Below are 18,314 nucleotides of genomic sequence, written 5' to 3' on the forward strand. Positions count from 1 at the left end.
GGGCCAGCGCCGCGGGGCAGGGAAAGGGGCCTTTTATGGAAGCGTTTCTACATTAGAATAAAATCATAATAATAATACGCAGGGAAAGGGAACAGGAGGAGGAACAACCCCTGAAGAAAACAGGGAGGCGGGATGGGAACATCCCGGTGGCTGGGGAGGGAGGGCAGGCGCTGGGCGTCATCCTGCAGGCACCAGGATGGGGTGGGATCTGGCTGCTCCGAGTGGGGTGCTTGGGGCAAATCCTGCTTTTTATGACCCAGAACTGGGGAGGTTCAGAGAAGTGCGAGGGATTCCTCATGCTGCCATGGTGAGGGACAAGCCTCTGAGTGGTGTTTGGCATATTGACTCGATGCTGTGGTGGGCAGGGGATGGCTGTCTGGGGGTCAGTGCTCCTGGGGACACATGGAGTGGGGGTTGGAGGGGATGAAGTACCCTGAATCACACCCTCCCGCTGCCGCTAGCATCTCTGGGCCAGCGCAGGTCTGGAGTGGCTTTTCCTGCTGCCCCCGGCACCAACAAATGATGTGCTGCCTCTCCCACCCTGGCGTGCTGCTGCTTCCCGGCGGACTAGGGTGCACGCAAAACCCAAGGTTAATTGTCAGTAATTGCTGCTGGTAATTAAGGTAACAATAACTGGGCTGTTCAGCTGGCGGCTGCAGCAGCGCTCACGAGGCCGGGTTGGGGTTTGCTCCAGCAGCTGCTCTTGGCATCAGCAGCCGCCCTGTGCCCACCCAGGGCTGGGGCTGCCCCAGGAAGAACAGCACCTTTGCCATGTCTCCTAGCCTGCTCCCATCATCAGGGAGCCCATCCCTGACCTTGGGATGCTGCCCGTGCTCCTGTCTGGGGTGGCAGGGCCATGGATCGCGGGTACCCCTGTCACCTCCTTGGGCAGGCTCTGGGTTTCTTTGGAGGGGATGGGATGCTGCAGCCTGGCCCCTTTCCATGCCCCTTGCTGCGATGGAGGCTGCAGGGACTAATTCTGGCACTCTTTCTGCTTCCTTGCAGGCCGTGACCCCCTGCTCCCCTGCTGTCAACTATGAGCTGGTAAGCGAGACCCCCGTGAGCCATGAATGGCAAGCAGGGCTCTGGGAACGCCTGGGGGAATGGGACCCCCCTGTTCTGCACTGGGCATGGAGCTTTCTCTATCTGAGGGCTTCAGGGTGTGAATCCTTCATCCCCAAAACCACAGGGGTCCTGTGCTGGGGTAATAACACACCCCCATTTCGGTGCTGTGCACCCCCAGCATTGCTGGCTGGAAGGCATCCCATGTCTGAGCAGTGTAAGCTGGGGCAGCCCAGCCACCATGGGACTCCTGGAGCTGTGAATTTTGGGGAAAGAGAGGTGTGCAGGGTTCCTGAGGGGACAGACAGGTGGGACGTGACCAGCCTGGGCTCTGAGGTCCCCTGACGCTGAGGACCTCCCCTCCCCGGCCAAAGCTGAGGCGGTTTCTTGCACGCCCGGAGATGACTCTACCAGATGTACCTTTGGATCAGGGCACCCAAGGCCACGCGTTCACGTCCCTTGTTATTGTCACCTCCTTCTTTTGTCCCTCCTGGGGACCTTTAATGAGCAGTGTGTGTGAGCGATGCACAGCCCTCCCCACCTTGTCCTCTCTGGACACAGTAAAAGCAGCTGGGTGCCCCATTTTCGGACACCCAATCCTGGGGGCATATGGGCGCAGGGGTGCTGGGCAGGCAACTGTGCTCCCTTGCCGCGCTGTCTGGGCCACGGCAGGGCTCAAGGGATGGTGGGGCGCTGCTATGGCGACGAGAGCAAGACTGTGCTTGGGACAGATGTTTGGGAATTGTGGCATGGTGGGGCCCACCAGGCAGCATCTTGCTAGTGGAGCGGTACCCCTGCCCTTTCCCCAGCTCAGCTGTGTCTGTGGCGGCGGGCAAGGTGGGCGTGTGGCGGCAGGGGGGCTGGCATCACCAGGGGCTGGTGCGGCTGCCGTTCCTTCTTGCTCCGGACGTGTGCCGAGGCTTGCTGGGGCAGGCGCCTGGGTGAGAAGGCCCTGGCAAGGTTTCAGCTCCGGGCTCAGCAGCCTGGCAGTCGCTGTGCCCCATGCACGGCCCCGGGCTGGGCATCCTGTAGCTGAGCAGGGGCCTCACCTGGAAAGTGGCTTTAGGGGAAGGTTCTGTGTGAGCTCACGAGAGCAGCATGTGAGCCCAAGGGAGAGGAAGGGAGCATGCTGCCTGTCCTGGGGCCCCGTGGTGGTTATCTGTCCTGGGTTTAATCTCTGCCTGCACCCCATGCCTCTGCCAGCCTCCTTGGGCACTTATCACCAGCAAAAACATGTTGGCTTTGAGCTGGGACCGTTACTGCGGCTTGGGGAGGAAATCAAAATGGGTTTTCCCTGTCCCATGGGCTGTAAATGGCAGCCCCAGCACTGCTGCCAGGACCAGAGCAGCTTTGTCTTGGGGTCCCCCTGTTCCCAAGACCCCCAGGAGCCAGCCAGCTGGGTCCCTTTGCTCTGCCACTCCCAGGCACCCCAAGCAGCTGTTCTCAGGCAGAGGAGTCTGTCTCCTACTCCCTATATTTGGGATCTGTACTCTCTCTCCCACCCCAGGAAGTTAATTCCTGTCCTCAGCCCCATTTCCAAGTTCTGTGCGGACTCCAGTGATGTGTCACCGAGTTTGCCTGGTTTTTTGTATCTCGGATGCTGGCTCAGGTCCCACTGGGGTGCTCTGCCAGTCCCTCGGGGCTGCGTTTGTCTTGAGGAACTGGGTTTGCTGGTGGCCAAGCTGGGCGTGAAGCTGCTCAAGGCTCACCCCGTTGTTTACCTCCTGTCTGCAGGGCCTGACCATGGAGGTTCCAGGTGGGATTCCAGAGGTGGGGTGGAGCACGGGGTGCAGGGTTCAGGCCAGCACTCTCCATCCTTGACAGCGATCCAGCACAGGAGGCAGCTGCTGGGAGGCAGGACGGCAGCATCCTCAGTACCCAAGCATTGCCCCAGCTCCACACTTGGGTTTCAAGGGATTCCTGACCTTTAGGAAGTGTGGACATGTTGGCAGGCATGGAAGGAAACAAGACTGCGGTGCATTTCCTAGGAAGTGCCAGAAATAGCTAGGGGGGAACTTTTGACCCCAGCCCCTGCTCTGTGTGCGTGTCTGTCTCTCAATCTCTCTCCCCTTCTCTCTCGCTTGCCTTTTTCTCACCCTCCCCTTCCTTCTGCCTGCCTGCCTGCCTACAGCCATCCCCGGGGGAGAGCATCGTGAAGCAGGCAGATGTCCTGGTAAGTGCCTTTGAGACCTCCTGGGTAGCCACTTGTGCCTGTCCCATTGCTGCATGCCTCCCCTGCAGCCCAAACCCCTCAGCCTGGGATGCCTCCAACATCCCTGGCACCCCCCAGCCCTCCCTTTGCCATCCAAGATGATGATGACAATGCCACAGGCCAAGCAAGGTGCCGAGGGTCAGTGGCAGAGGTAGAAATGGCAAAGGGGGGCAGGGCTTTTGCCGCAGAGCCGGCTTTCCTGTCCTGGAGCCGGGGATATGTTATTTAATCTGTGGACATGAAGTTGCTAAGACAGTGTAGACAAATGCCCTGCCAAAATCAACGCGGACAGCTTACCCCACTGCCCGCAACGAGCTCACCGGCTCCCTGTGTGCCAGGGCTGGGACCCGAGGGATAAAGGCAGAGTGGTTACCACAAGGAAGAGGGTGAAAGCCTTTGTCACCTGGGAGCCAGCTTTTCCCCATCCCTTTGGTTGTCCAGGGCATGTTTCTAATCCCTTTCTGAACTAGAGAAAGAGCATCCGCAGCTAGAAAAGAACAATGTGAGAGTCAGGACCCCCCTTGGATGGCTTTGTCGTCTTTTGGGTAAGATTCCCGGTATTTCTGCGGCCTTTCTCTTGCCTCAGATCACCCTTTCCAGGCAGAAGGGACCTGTGGGTTTTGAATATCACCCAGAACCTGGGACTGGGAGGTGGACTCTTGATGGATCTCGCAAGGGAGGGTCTTCATCCCAGTGTGGCTGAGACCAGCCTGTGCTGTGCTGGACTGGGACATTCTGGCTTGGCCAAGGTCTTTGCTCCAGAGGGGACCTTTGTAGGGTCTCCTGGCGTCGTTGTGGACAGGAGCGTTTATGAACGTGTGCGCTTGTTCCTGTCAGCTTATCGCGGGCTCAGTCCTTCTCATGCAGGGACTGGTGGCAGAGACAGTAGTGCGGCTACAGTTAGATTGGGGAGGGGAGCAGGGAAGGGCCAGGGGACTCCTGGCAGAGCAGGGGACACTGGAGGGCCCTGGTTGCAGGCACTCACTCCTCCAGGGCTAGGAGGATGCATGGAGTAGAGCCACCATGCCATGGAAATGGATTAGCAAGGGTCTCACCACCATCAAGGTACAGAAAGGGAGAGGGGTTTTGGCATCCCTACCTCGCTTGCCCTCCCGTGCCTCAGTTTCCCCAGGCAGGAGAGCAGGGTGAGTCCATGTCAGCTCCTTCATTGGGCCAGGCTGCAGTTTTGGCAGCTGCTGCGTGCGGGTGGGGTGATAAGGGCCGATAGGGCGGCCCTGGCTGATAGGGTGGCCCTGGCTGGTGGGTGCGGGATCCCAGACATCTCCAGCTATGACGGTTTGGGACAAAGCAGAGCCTGTGGTGGGGATCCCATCCTGGTCACTAGTGGGTGACACAAGGATAAGCCTACGCTCAGATTCAGGTTTGCTCCATGCACCCTAGCTTTCCCTAGGGAAGGTTTTATCTCTCTTTTGATACATCTTAACTCCTTCTTTGCCCCCAGCGCTGCTGTGGGGTTTCTGGGGTGAGCCGGTGATTACAGGCACCCTAAGGAGAACCTGGGTGGGGATTGTCACTGCTGCCTGAGCACCCCAGGAGACTGAGGTGGGGCTGCTGCCACTCAGAGCGATTTCAACTGGGAGGGGAGACCATTGTCCCCAAGCCCAGTGGGCTGCCAAGCCTGGATCTGCTCTGCTGGACAGCCTCACCTTGAAAGCGGGACGTGAGGGTGGTGGAGGGTGATGCCAGCAGCCTGCGGGGCCGTGCTGGGTGGTAGACTGCAGGCAATGGGCACAGGAGAAACTTCTCCCACCTTGTCCCATTGCCTCTGGTGTGCTGGCTGTGGCATGCTGTAGCCCCAAGGAGGGTAGCAGCAGGTCCTGCAGCTCTGGGGGCAAAAGGGACATTCTGTGAGCTGGCCATGGGGTGCATCTCTTATTTCTGGATATTCTGGGAGCTCGGGACGTGCTGCCTTCATTAGATGAGTCTTTAAATGACTCCTACTTGTTAGCTGGCGATACTAAAACTAATGAGGTGTGAGTGTGTTTTTTCTTAGAGGTTTTTTTTGGAAACCTGCTTTGTTTTTCGGCTGAGGTCACAAAGTCACCGAGAAAACCGGCTGTAGATGAAATTCTTGAGGCCAGAGAACATGCATAAATAGAAGTTTCCTGCTCCGAGAGCTCAAACATTTCCTCCCGGCGTTTGGCTCTGCAGAGCTGGGGCCAAAGCAAACCCTTGTGCCTGGCTGGCTCCTTGCCGCTGCTTGGGCAGCAAACCTGCCCCTGCTTCAGGCAGCGCTAAAGCCACTTTGTCCTGCAAGGTGTGTGCTCAGAGCCCAGCTGAGGCTGGAGGGACTCGTGGCATGCCTGAGACTGTTCCCCCACCCGCAGCAACCTCTTCCAAGGTCCTCTGGGACCCTGTGTCAAGGCACCAGCCCTGCAGTGTCCATAGCAGCTGGTCTCAGCTGCACAGGGGTTGTGAGACCTGGGTTTTGCTCATGGCCATGTGGGAATGATGGTTTGGTACCACCAGGATGCTCAGCGTGGGATTTGGAGACAGAGATATTTTGGAGGTGTTATAATGTGCAGTGAAGTGTACTGGAGGTGGGGTGCTCTGGCAGCACCATCACACTCAGCTCAAGGAGGATGCTTGTGCTGGCTATGGGCTGGGTCAGGGCTATAACTCATATTTCCTCTCTGGTTCTTTAGGATGCCACAAAATCCCCCAGGAGCATGCAGTCACGCCGCAAAACATCCAGGTAGATGCCTCAGTTTTCCCTCTGGTGACTGTGTCTGCCCTCTCTGAACCTCTCCCCCTCCCCCACCAACACTGTGCTTCTCCAGATGTGCTGCGGCTGGAAAATGCTCCCCATGGAGAAGACATGGGGGTTATGACCCATCATCCCCAACTCAGGATCCCCAAGACACCTCAGTGGGGCTGGTAGCAGGGGAAAGGCTGTGGGCAGCTCTGCTGCTGTGTCCCTGTGTGTCCCAGCCCATCTCGCTTAACCACAGGGGCCGTGCAGTGTGGGGAAAGGTCACAGAGTCACTTCCCCATCCCATGTTCTGATGCTAGTTCCCTCCCTTGTCCAGGAGCATGAGTCTGACTGCAGCCATGGATAGCAGCTGTGAGTTGGACCTGGTCTACATCACGGAGCGGATCATTGCCGTCTCCTACCCCAGCACGGCTGAGGAGCAGAGCTTCTGCAACAATGTCCGTGACGTGGCTCACATGCTGAAGTCCAAGCATGGGAACAACTATGTGGTAAGGGGCAGGGCTGGGTCCCTGCCAGACTGGGGAAGGGGCTAGAGTGCTTGGGTCCTGGGCATGGGTTGCTGCAGCTGATGGGTGCTCCATCCTTGCCTCCCGCTGGGCTCAGCTCTGGTGGTGGGGCGGGGTGGGGTGTGTGTCTCTGCACTAAAGTGGATGGATTTTTTTCTTCCTTGAAGCTTTCCAGTCCCTCCTGGATCCTGTGGGAGTTTTTTGCCATTGAGTTGCCCCACAGCAAGGCATTACTTGGGTTAATGTGTTTGGGGAAGCCTCTCTCAGAGGGATCTGGGGAGGCTTTGAAGTGAGGAAGAGGTGGGGGTTGGCAGTGAGGGAGGAAGGTGTCCCCTTACTCTGTCTTTCCTCTTCCCTGAAGCTTTTCAACCTTTCTGAGCGGAGACATGACATCAGCAAACTTCACCCCAAGGTGGGTCACAGCTGTGGGGAGCAGGGGGGGCTCAGGGCAGGGCTGTCTGTGGGACCAGCTCCCCAGTCCAAGCTGTTTGGGGTAGGAAGTCACCCTTTCTATCCTGTCCAGTTGGTGGAGGAGCAGGGGAAAGAAAGCATGAAGACTTCCCAATGAGTTTATGGGGTCTCAGCTTAACCCTCACCCTGCCCCCAGCCCAAACCTGGCCTCTTGGAGACCTCCCTAAGGCATTGTCCCCATCCCTGTGAACATGGAGGAGCCTTGGGCTGCTGAGCTGAATGACACAGAGGGGGCAGAGATCTGGGGTGGCCCCAATGGCCCTAAGGGCAGGGTTTTATGCAGTGGGGTACACAGCTAGGGAGAGGCTGGGGGCATATCAGGGCAATGTGGTGGTGCCTCAGCCTGGGTATGTGCCCTGGGTTTTGCACACCAGCAGGTTGGGGATTGTGGAGGGGGCAGAGCACAGCATGGATGTGACCCCTGACTGTCTGCCTCCACCACCCAGGTGCTGGATTTTGGGTGGCCTGACCTGCACACCCCGGCGCTGGAGAAGATTTGCAGCATTTGCAAAGCCATGGACACGTGGCTCAACGCGGCACCACACAACGTGGTGGTGCTGCACAACAAGGTGGGTTGGAACCTGTCCCTGGGGTGCAGAGTAATGGAGGTCTGAGGGATCTGGAGAGGAGCTGCAGGGATGGGCCTGAGCATCCTCAGAGGCTGAGGGGTGCAGGGAGTGTGGTGGTTTGTGGCTTGGGATGTGTGTAGGTGTCAGCATACACATACACTGGTGTGTGTTTTAAGGGCTGGAGTGTGTGTGTGGGGGTTAGTGTACGTGTGTAGGGACTGGTGTGTGTGCGCCTGTGTGCGGGATGGCTGTGCCTGGGCGCTTGCATTCACCACCCGTGACACCCCTTCTGCTCTGTGCCTGCAGGGGAATCGTGGCCGGCTGGGGGTGGTGGTGGCTGCCTACATGCACTACAGCAACATCTCAGCCAGGTGAGGGGGATACGTGGTCTCGGGGTAGCCCTGGGGCCCACTGCTGACCTCCATTCCAGTGGTGCTGGGGTGCTGATGCCAATACTTTCCTTCACCGTCACCTACCCTTCTGTCTCCACAGTGCTGACCAAGCTCTGGACAGGTTTGCCATGAAGCGCTTCTATGAGGACAAGGTAGTGCCAGTGGGACAGCCATCCCAGAAGAGGTGAGTCCTGGTGTGTGTTTTGTCCCCGTGGCCAGGGTGGTTGGGAGCGGGGAGGCCAAGGCGGGTGCTCCGCTGTGTCTTCTGCCCCTGAGCTGCCTGTCCTTCCTCTAGGTACATCCATTACTTCAGTGGACTCCTGTCTGGCAGCATCAAGATGAACAACAAGCCCCTTTTCCTCCACCATGTCATCATGCACGGCATCCCCAACTTCGAGTCGAAAGGCGGTAGGTGTCCCCACGCCTCCCTCTCACCTGGCGTCCCACCCACACTGCCACCCGCCCCCATTGCCTGGCAGGCTTGTTCTGCACAGGGGATATTTTCCACATTTTCCTCAGCAATTTGAATTTCCCTTTTCCTCTCGGGAACTGTTCCCTCTCCGTGACCATTCACTGTAGCAGGGTGCTACCCTTTTCCCTCAGAGATGTCCTCGGGAGGTGTCCCCCTATGCAGGGCTCCTGGGGCTGGGCACTAACCTGAGCTGTGGGGTGGCAGGGCTTTACTGATGGCTTTTTGGAGGATGGCATCAGGCTGGGGTTGGGTTTCGGGATGCAGCACCATGCCCAGTGCTGGTACCCAGAAGCAGTCCTTCTCTCAGAAACCGTGATCCCCATCATGCCACCTCCACCTCCATCACCAGCCCAGCTTTTGCCCGGAGTCCTACAGGACCAAAATAGGGTCTTTCCCCCTTACCCGTGCCATCCAGAGCATCCCTTTCTGCCCATCCCAGATGTTGCCTGTGGCCAGTGCGGGCTGGCTGGGGTGGGGAGCGGCTGTTTGCCTTGGCTTCCTCCCTGTTTGGATTTCTCCCCCGTGACTAATCCCTGCCCCGGCCCCTCCGCCCTGCCGGCTAACAGCAGCATGCCTTCTCTCTCCCCGCCTTGATGTCTTCCAGGTTGTCGGCCCTTCCTGAAAATCTACCAGGCCATGCAACCCGTCTACACATCAGGGATCTAGTAACTATCTCCTCACCATGACTCTTCCCTCCTCCCCAGCACGGGGGCTCAGCAAGCAAGGGGAGAGGGGGAGGGTCAAGGCCAAGTCTCCAGTGGTCTGGTACTCTGTTCTTGCTCTCTTTGAGGTCCAGCAAACTGAAAATAAAAGGGGTCTTCCTTTTCCTTATAGGTGTTAACTTTGCTATACTGGGCCATACTGGACCCGCCTGCTGGGAGGGCTGTAGTGACTCTGTGTATCAGCAGAGGGAGCCCAGGGCTGTACAGGCTGGGTGGCCCCGGAGGGAATGAGCACAGGGATGAGGACACCCTCCCTGGGAGATGGAGGCGTTTAGTTTCTCCTTTCCCTGCCCAAAGAGCTGCTCCTCCTACCTGGATTAGTCCTAAAAGCCCCGTTTCTCTCCCCAAAAATTTGTCCCCGCAATTTACCTGGACAACATTTTCTGATGCTGCTCCTGGGAGCAGGCACTGGCAAAGGCAAAGCAGGAACCGATTTCTCCAGCTGCCCAGATGCTCTGCCAGGGCCACATCCCAGCCTGGGACTACTGGCTCCTCACGCTCCTTGAGGGAACAGAGCCCTTCAACTTGGGGGGATTCCCATCTCACCCCTCTGAACCAGAATCTCCTTTCCCCACAGTCGGGTGTCCCCGTTAGCTGAGATTTACTGCCATCCCAGCCTCCCCTTTCAGCTTTTAATAGACTGTTTATGGGATGCCGGTAATAAACTCCAGGTTTATCTTGCCTGTGAAATCCTACTCCCTTCATCCCCCACTGCCGACGCCACAGCACGGAGGCAGCCCCTTGGCGCCCAGGGAAGGGGAGGGCTTCCGGCAGGGAAACTGAGGTAGGGATGAGAGCTTTCCCCCAAAGCTCTCTCTCTGCATCCTCTGCACCGTCCAACCCACGGGAGCCAGGCAGATAGCTGATATCCCAGCCTCAGCACTTGAACCCTGGTCAAACCCTTCCACCCAGGATTTATAACAACCACATACAGTTGTGCCTAGTTTTCTCCTTACTGTCCTCATCTCCCTGGGAATGGGTGCCCCTTTGAGGGGGAGAGGGGGGGTGGGGATGGGACCCTTCTCTGCCACTGAGAGGGCCAGCTCTGTGTTTTGCTCCTTTCCTGATTGGGTTGGCGTGGAAGGGGCTGGTTGAGGTGGCCCTGGGAGCTTGTTTGGGGGGAACAGGGGGGTGGGGGCCCTGCAGCACAGCTTAGCTTCTTCTGCCATCCACCTCTGCAGCAACGTGCAAGGAGACAGCCAGACGGGCATCTGCATCACCATCGAGCCTGGCTTACTCCTCAAGGGCGATATCTTGGTAAGGAGCCTCAGCTCAATCCCCTGTGTGGGGAGCAGCTGGTGGACAGGTGGCCTTCATGCTTTGGGATCCCCTGGTTCCCTCTTGCCTAGCTCCAAGAGCTTGTCCTGACAGCCTGGGTCCACTCCCTCTTCACAGCTGAAATGTTACCACAAGAAGTTTCGCAGCCCAACCCGTGACGTCATTTTCCGCGTGCAGTTCCACACGTGTGCTGTGCACGACCTCGATGTTGTCTTTGGCAAGGAGGACCTGGATGAAGCCTTCAGAGGTAACCACCCTGGCACCTCCCCACTCAGAACCCCTTCCTGCTCCTCTGACACTGCTCTCATTGCAGGACATTTGGGCACCCACCCCAAATCCACCCCTAACAAAGCAGGGCACCCCTTGTCCATCCAAAGGATGTGATGCCACTCGGGAGCAGAATTATCCTCTGCATTGCCAAAACTGGTACCGATGCACTGCCTCGGGATTGTTTTGGGGGCTGAGATGCACCACTCCATGCTGGGATATCTCCTCCCAGCTCCAGTTGGCCTGTGGGCACGTTTGAGGTGGCTGTCTGGGTGTTGTTGGAGGTATGGACTGAGATGGTCACTTTGATCTGTTCTCTCCCTGCCAGATGACCGCTTCCCTGAATATGGGAAAGTGGAGTTTGTGTTCTCCTACGGCCCTGAGAAGATCCAAGGTACGTCTGGCTCACTGCTGCAGGGGTTCAGAGCTGGATGCTGGCTCCATTCCTGCTCCCTGGCTCTATCCTCTGCTGCCCCCTTGGCAACCTCCCCATGCCTCGTTTGCAGTCCCTTTGTCACCAGGGTGGGATGAGGGGTCCAGGCAGTGATGCTGGTCTAGGGGGCCCCATGGGTGCCGTATTACCCTCACTCTCTTCTCCAGGAGGCCACTCCCTGCAGCACTTGCTGGCTTGGGAGAGAGGTAAAGTGTCCTTGGGAATGGAGCACCTGCTGCCCCAAAAGTCCACACTTGCTGTCAGTCCATCTGCCTGTCCCTTGGCAATCTCCAAAACCCCAGCCAGACTTGCACACCTTGTTTGTGGGTGTTGATGTACAACCTATATCCATCTCTCTCGGTGCCCCTGCTCTAACATGCCCTGTTCTCTTGCCTTGCTGTACGGCTCCTGCCCTTTTTCCCTTGCTTGCAACTTCTCTGTCTCCTGCCTCTCTTTGTCCTACCTGCACTGACTTCATCATCACCCTGACTGTCCTGCCTCTTCCCAGGCATGGAGCACCTGGAGAATGGGCCCAGCGTCTCTGTGGATTACAACACGTCTGACCCACTCATCCGATGGGACTCCTATGAGAACTTCAACATCCAACGTGAGGACAGTGTGGAAGGTGCCTGGACTGAGCCGCCTCTGCCCAGCAAGCACCTGGAGAAAGGTTAGGGCTCATGGGATGCTTGGTGGCCAAAGTGTCCCCATGGGAATGCCCCCTGCCCCAGGGAAGGGGACCCTGGTGGGCAACAGAGCTGGGAACAGGCAACTGCTGATGAGAGGAGTGTGGGCGTGGGACAGGAGAAGAAGATCTCGTGGACTTCCCTCCCACTGTGGTGCCAGGGAGCTCAGGCACGTTTTTTGGCACTTTTGCTCTCTATGCCCTCTTTCCATGGAACAGGGTCCAGCTTTGGTTTATGCCCCAGAGCTTTGGGAAACCCAAACCTCAAGTCTGTGTGAAGCGAGACCTAACAAAGGGACCATTAGGTCTCTCGGCTCCTTTCACAAGCATGGTGGGATGTAGGTGTGCCTCAGTTTCCCCTAGGGGATGAGGATGCCTCACTGGCCCTGAAGGGTCTGCACCATTACTAGGAGCTGGAAAAAGCCCCTTGAGCAACCATTTGGATGCAGTGAGTCGACAGCTCTCACCCTCTTGGCAGGGACAGGCAGTACTTGTATGTCAAAGGGCGGTGTGCCTCTATCCTGGCAGCAAAGCCACCTGTGGCCAAGCAGATGCCTGATCTCTCCTGTCCCAGTCTGGACAGGCACTCCCAGAGTGGGGACAGCTGCGGTCCTTGATGTCTTTGAAGGTCACCAGCTGCTCTGAGTGGGAGCTGTGGGCAGCCAGGATCACTGGGGAGGGTGGGGACTCCGGGTGCCTGGGGTAGGTGAGGGTGTCTTTGCCCATGGTAGAGACATGGGGTTGGACCCAGAGAGTCTGTGCAGAGCTGGCATGGGCACTTGCCTTGGCACAGGGCAATAAACAGGCAACTCGTGACACGCGGGCTTAGCTATGCAGCGAAGAACTGGGGAGCTGCGGTTCCAGCCCTGAGGGGAGGGGATGTGTTTCCTCACCCTGAGCTCAGAATGTGGCTCTGCCTCTGCCCGAGCTGGCAGGATTGGCTGGCAACCTTCTCCTGCCTGTAGAGACCCGAGTGCCTCGGTGCATATGTATTTTCTTCTGGCCCTTGGGTCCGAGCTGCTGCACTCCCAGCCCCTTGTATGGTTGCAGAGGTACCTCAGGGCTCCTCTCTGTCTCCTTCTGGGGGTCTTGGCAGGTGTCAGGGCTGTGGAGGTCCCTCCATGCATCAGAAAAGCTGTCCTCCCTATAGGGAGGGTGGCAATGGAGAACAAGGGTGCCATGGATTTGAAAACACTGCCCTGGTTTGGGGATGAGTTGGGATTGCTGGAGGGTGAAGTCCAGGCAGGAGGCTGCCTTCCTACCCATGCCAGCCCAGGCAGCTGTGAGACAGACCATCTACAGGGGCTCTCTCCCAGACCACCCCATGGGGCACCTTGAGCTGCAGTGGAGAGATCGAACATGGGCTTTGGGGGCTCCTATCTTCATCCTGCTCTGCTAGCACTTTTCCTCTTCTCCAGCCCATCCCAGGCCAGGATGGGGACCCAGGTGCCTGGCTGTGCAAGGGGGGGTCCCTGTTTATGGTTGTTCTCACCTTATTTGGTCAGGGAATTGCACGCCACATTTTTGGCACCGCCAGGCGTGAGCGAGCGGCGGCTGGGGGCGGAGGGGGGTGAGGCTGGCACGGGGACCTGCGTCGGAGTGGGACCAGCCGCTGCTGCTTGTCCCCGCCACTGCCCGTCCCTGCTGCTCTGCGAAGGCTCCCCACTGACCAGCACCACAGCCTGGGCTGACGGGATCAGGATCGCCCACCAACTGGTGGGTGCCCCACGTGCTGCATCTCTGCTGGCTGCAGCTGCTCTTCCTGGAGGTGGATGCTCTTTCTCTGGTGGCTTTGGTTTGGTGAGGGGCACCATGTGGGCTGGGTGGTTTGGCTGACAGAGCGGAGGTGGCCCTGTGGTACCCCCCCACAGCTGGAGGGGCAGGTGGATAACTAGGGATGGTGCCTGTCCTGGTGTTGTCCTCACCTCTGCTATGCTTATCTGTGAGGGCTTGGGGAAGGGGAAACTGAGTCACAGCAGGGTTGCCAACTGAGAGAGGGGTCCGAAGCCCCACATCTTGCTTTCTGCCCCAGCTGGGTCTAGCAGGTGGGGGTTGATGTGCGAACAATCCCCATGGCACAGGCTGGCCCCATTGTTGAACTCACCCTTCTGCTTTACCCAGGCAGAGTCCCTGCTGCCTGCTGGGCTCTGGCTGCTCTGTGGTCTTCAGCAAGAGTGGGTGTGCTGGGATACTCGTGTGGACCCATCTTGCTGCCTGTTATCCATCCCAGCGTGGCATGGTGGAGGTAAATGGTGTCCGCAAGTGGCTTGTGGCTTTACCTGCTGCCTTCTTCCTCCTTGAAGAGGCTTCAGGGTCAGAACCAGCTGCATGGCAGATTCCTGCTGCAGTCCCAATAGCCATCAGTTGGCTGAGAGCGTGTTTGGAGGCTGAAGGGTGGTGATCGTACGTTTCCTCTGTTTCCTCCTTTGGCTCTTTTTGGGGTTCTGATGTCCACTGTCCAATGTGGGCGAAAATGCTAGCACTGTGATGCCTCCCCTTGGGGGGCCAAACTGGCTCCAAGAAGGCAGGAGAAGACCCATGGCTGGATGTTGCACTGCTGCATTTGCAACTGGTTGGGTGATGACTGCAGAGAAATTTTTGGGGTACCGCAGAGGAAGGTAGGCAAAGCTGGATGGGAAGCATCTATGGCCTTGTTTTGTTTTGCGGAGAAAAACCCTGCTGATGGAGAACAGGGTGCTGGGGCTGGCACAGAGCCAGTGGAGGGGTTGTCCCCGGGGTCTGGATGCGTGACCGTGGTGGTGGGACACCAGAGTTTGCCACCCTGAGAGAATGTGGTGTGAGAGAGTGCAGAATGGCAGGGTGTGTGTCCCTGGTCCAGCAGCTCCCTGTCTGTCCCTTGGGGACACCTCGGCTGGTCCCCATCCCCACCTCTGTACCATCCCAGTCCCTACTGTGGGCCAGCCCTGCCCATCCCTTCTTTTTTACCGGATCTAGAAGAGGGGTGGCCAGAGGCCTTGGCCAAATCCAACATCTGTGGGAGACTTTCTAAATCCTCACCTGAGTCATTCTTTTGGCGCAGGGCTTCCCTGCAGCTCAGCCCTGCGACAGGGCAGGGCTGGCCGGGGTGGGAAGCGGGATGAGCATCCCACCCCTCTGGCGATGGGAACTCGCTGCAGAGCCTGACCCACGCGTGGCAAAGCCTGGAGTGTCCCAGAACCCCCCAAAATCGAGGTGGATGTCGGTCCTGCACCTTTCCGTGGGGCAGTGCGTCGCTAGATGGGGTCGCTGTCATCCCTTGGTCCCCTAGGAGGGTGGGCATCTCCTGGGGGGTCCATTTTCCCGTAGTGGGGGTCAAATCCTGCATCATTTCTCTGGGGCTGCCGCTGCCCAGGAGGACGAGGCGGGCTGGGCAGAGGTGGAGAGCCAGATGGGACAAGCCAGAGCTGCTAAAACCATCGCCGAAGCTGCCGGCGGGCTGCGGCTCTTCCCCCCCCCGCGGCTGGATCCGTCCCCTGGCCGGGTTGGGCGGGGAGGGGAGACGCTGGCTCTCCGCCTGCTTTCGCCAGCTGACTAAAGCTGAAGGAATCCGCTTCCCCCTCCTCATCCCGCCCCTCTCCGCCGCTCTGCGCTCTGACCGTCGCAAGGTAAGAACTCGGCGGGGTGGATGTTTCGAGGGGCAGCGGAGACCCGTCTGGGCTCCACGGGGATCCCTGTCTCCCTCTTGCTTGTTTACTCCCCGTGCTATGGGAGAAATCCTGGAGCATCCACGCACTTGGCTAGACGTTTCGGCTGGAGCATGGTCTGTCCTCTGACCTGGTATTTGGGGTAGTAATGGGGGTGGTGGTGATGGGGTTTGGTCCCGTTGAGACTGGGATGCATGGAGAGAGGGATGAGCTGGTGGAAGCTCAGCCCCTTCACCCTTTAAACTATCTTTGAAGTCAAAACCTACAGTGTGTGTATGTGGGGCTGCAGAGGGGAGCTGTAAGCTTGCCCTCCCACAGACTGCGCCGTCACAGCGAAAAATAAAGGCAGAGAGGCAAGCAAACCTTGGAGGTTTTGGGAGGATGCTGACATGCCGTGTGATACTATTTGGGAGCAAGTGGGGCTGTGAGTCAGGGGGGCAGCTGGAAATGCTGCTCTCATCCTCCTGTTGTCATCGTAAAGGCATGTGGGAAATGCGTGATTGGAGAGATGAGAGTAGGGGGAGCCTCATGTTTTGCTGAGTATGTTGGATCGACGGAGGAGTAGAGGTTTGAGCATGGGGTCAAGCAGGGGCCCGGACATGGGGTGGTCTTTCCATCACCTGGACCAGTGAATCATCAGCACCATCTCAGTGGGAATTTTGCCTAGGATAGAGCAATATGATTACAGGAGGCTCATGGATGGCCAGGATCTGTGCTGTGCCTCCTGCCATGGGACAGGGTGGCAAATGCCATCCTGAAACCAGTGCTGATGTGTCCGTGCTGTGCCATGGTGCTGGCGAAGCAGTGACAGGGGTGTGAAAATGGGTTGGGATTGGCAGAGAGCCTGGCTGGTGGCTTGTCTGCAGTGGGTTTCCACTTCTCTTCAGCTTTATATTTATTTAAGATGGAGAAACTCCAATCTCCAGCAAGACGTTTGGATTTGCAGTCCTGGGTGGCTTACAGCATCACGTGTAGCCTAAAAGTACATCCCCAGACTGAATGGGTTGCTGCTTTTTGGGGACAGGTGTGATGCGTGTGCACACAGTAGCTGGGCAGGGCTTGGGGTCTCAGACTGGTGGGGGTCATCCAGCAGGGTGATGCTCAGCACTCGGTCTGTCCGGGGCAGACTGTCCAGCTGTCTGTCTGTCGTGCCTAGGAAACAGTTAATGCAGCACAACCCTGCCTGTGGAGGAAGTAGTTAATATTCATAGCTAGGAGCTGTGTGTCCTGCTGTCCTCCCTCGGTGGCTCTCGCCCTCCCTGCACCTCGCTGGGGTTAACTCCGGCTTGGGCGGCCCCCAGCTGCCTTCCCTGCACCGCTCCCCTTCCCTCTGTTCCTGTGTGGTCTGGGGCACAGGAGAGAACAACCGCACCTCCTTGCCTCCAGCTCATCTCCTGCCTCCACAGCCTCCGTTTCCTCTGTCCTCCCCTCCGGCACCCTGTGTCCAGGGGGTACCCGTATCCAAGCCTGTTCGTCACCCTGCTGCGGTCAGGGTACCCCTCTCACTGGCCCTGCGGGACATGATGCTGGAGAGGGAATAGCTCCCTCTGTGAGAGGGAAAGCAAAGCCAAAAAGACAAACGCCAACCAAAGCCAGCTGTGGGCTGTCGGCTCCTGTCCTGGACGGACACACAGGGAGCCGGCTGTGGACACCGCTCGAGCTGCCACTGTGCCAGGTTCTCCTGGAAGGCTCTGGTGCTGGAAGGAGAGAAGGAAAGGGAGTTTGCCACTCGCTCCTTCTCTTCGCCTAGGATCTTTTCTTCCCCATCCCCTTTGGTAAGTCCTGACTTTGCTTTTCTTTGAGCTGGATGGGATGGGGGAAAGGGCTGGGGGTGGGTGGGAAGTTCATGGCTGTGATGATCCACTGCTTAGGAGCTGCAGTTACTTCTTTCCATCGTATCTGGGCATAGGATGAAACTAGAGCTGAAGGGCTGAGCAATTCCCCATGGGACTCAGACTGTATGCTTCATCATAGTAACTACCTGAAAGGAGGTTGTAGAGAGGAGGGTGCTGGCCTCTTCTCCCAAGTGACAGGGGACAGGACAAGAGGAAATGGCCTCAAGCTCTGCCAGAGGAGGTTTAGGCTGGACGTTAGGAAAAAATTCTTCACAGAAAGGGTCATTGGGCACTGGCAGAGGCTGCCCAGGGAGGTGGTTGAGTCACCTTCCCTGGAGGTGTTTAAGGCACGGGTGGACGAGGTGCTAAGGGGCATGGTTTAGTGTTTGATAGGAATGGTTGGACTCGATGATCCGGTGAGTCTCTTCCAACCTGGTTATTCTATGGTTCTATGATTCTATGATCATAAGAAGAGTTCAGGGACCCAAGATCTTCCTTGCTGGCTAATGCTCCAGAGATGCCCTAGAGCCAGGACTCTACCTGGCAGGGAGTGGAGGCAGCAGGTGGGCTGCTGCTGGGGCAGGACCACAGGAGGCACAATATTGCCCCAGCCTTGCCCTCTACATGGGTGCAGAGCCCTGGCCAGGATTTATGCTAGCGCACAATGCTGTGTTGTGGACCCCACTGGGTGGGAGGCGGGTGCCTGGGATTTGGGGACGTGAGCTGACCCCCCATCCCATCAGTGTGTGTATCTTGGACCAGTTTTTCTCCTGAGCTGAGGTGCAGCGTGCTGGTGAGGGAGAAGGCAGAGCATTGCCCTGCTGGGGCAGTGATCCTGGCAGCAGAGATTGGACCAGGCTGGGCTCAGTGCTTCCCCCAGCTGCCTCTATAGAGCCGGGGCAGATAGAGCCAGAGCAGAGCGTGTCTGGGGCTGAGTCCTGGGCAAATCCAACCCATGCTGGGATGGCACAGCCTGCCACGCTGGAGCTCCTCTGACCTTCATGAATTAAATCTGACCTTGCTGGGACCTGC

General features: G+C 58.0%; 1 protein-coding gene across 14 annotated transcripts in view; it reads left to right on the forward strand.

Moving 5' to 3' along the window:
• TNS1 (tensin 1) overlaps positions 1-18,314 on the forward strand; it is a 64,452-nt gene that overhangs the window by 19,342 nt on the left and 26,796 nt on the right. For 11 of the 14 annotated variants that reach the window (XM_069861336.1, XM_069861337.1, XM_069861339.1 and 8 more), the window contains 14 exons: positions 1,006-1,044; positions 3,194-3,235; positions 5,941-5,990; positions 6,325-6,496; positions 6,876-6,926; positions 7,432-7,554; positions 7,861-7,925; positions 8,047-8,130; positions 8,242-8,354; positions 9,023-9,083; positions 10,322-10,397; positions 10,536-10,665; positions 11,014-11,079; positions 11,627-11,788. In XM_069861336.1, coding sequence (XP_069717437.1) covers positions 1,006-1,044; positions 3,194-3,235; positions 5,941-5,990; positions 6,325-6,496; positions 6,876-6,926; positions 7,432-7,554; positions 7,861-7,925; positions 8,047-8,130; positions 8,242-8,354; positions 9,023-9,083; positions 10,322-10,397; positions 10,536-10,665; positions 11,014-11,079; positions 11,627-11,788 — 1,234 coding nt within the window. The remainder of the gene's footprint in view (positions 1-1,005; positions 1,045-3,193; positions 3,236-5,940; positions 5,991-6,324; positions 6,497-6,875; positions 6,927-7,431; positions 7,555-7,860; positions 7,926-8,046; positions 8,131-8,241; positions 8,355-9,022; positions 9,084-10,321; positions 10,398-10,535; positions 10,666-11,013; positions 11,080-11,626; positions 11,789-18,314) is intronic. The other 3 variants (XM_069861338.1, XM_069861346.1, XM_069861348.1) reach the window with 1 other exon arrangement.

Source organism: Phaenicophaeus curvirostris, chromosome 7 (genome assembly GCF_032191515.1).
Source record: "Phaenicophaeus curvirostris isolate KB17595 chromosome 7, BPBGC_Pcur_1.0, whole genome shotgun sequence".
NCBI lineage: Eukaryota > Metazoa > Chordata > Aves > Cuculiformes > Cuculidae > Phaenicophaeus > Phaenicophaeus curvirostris.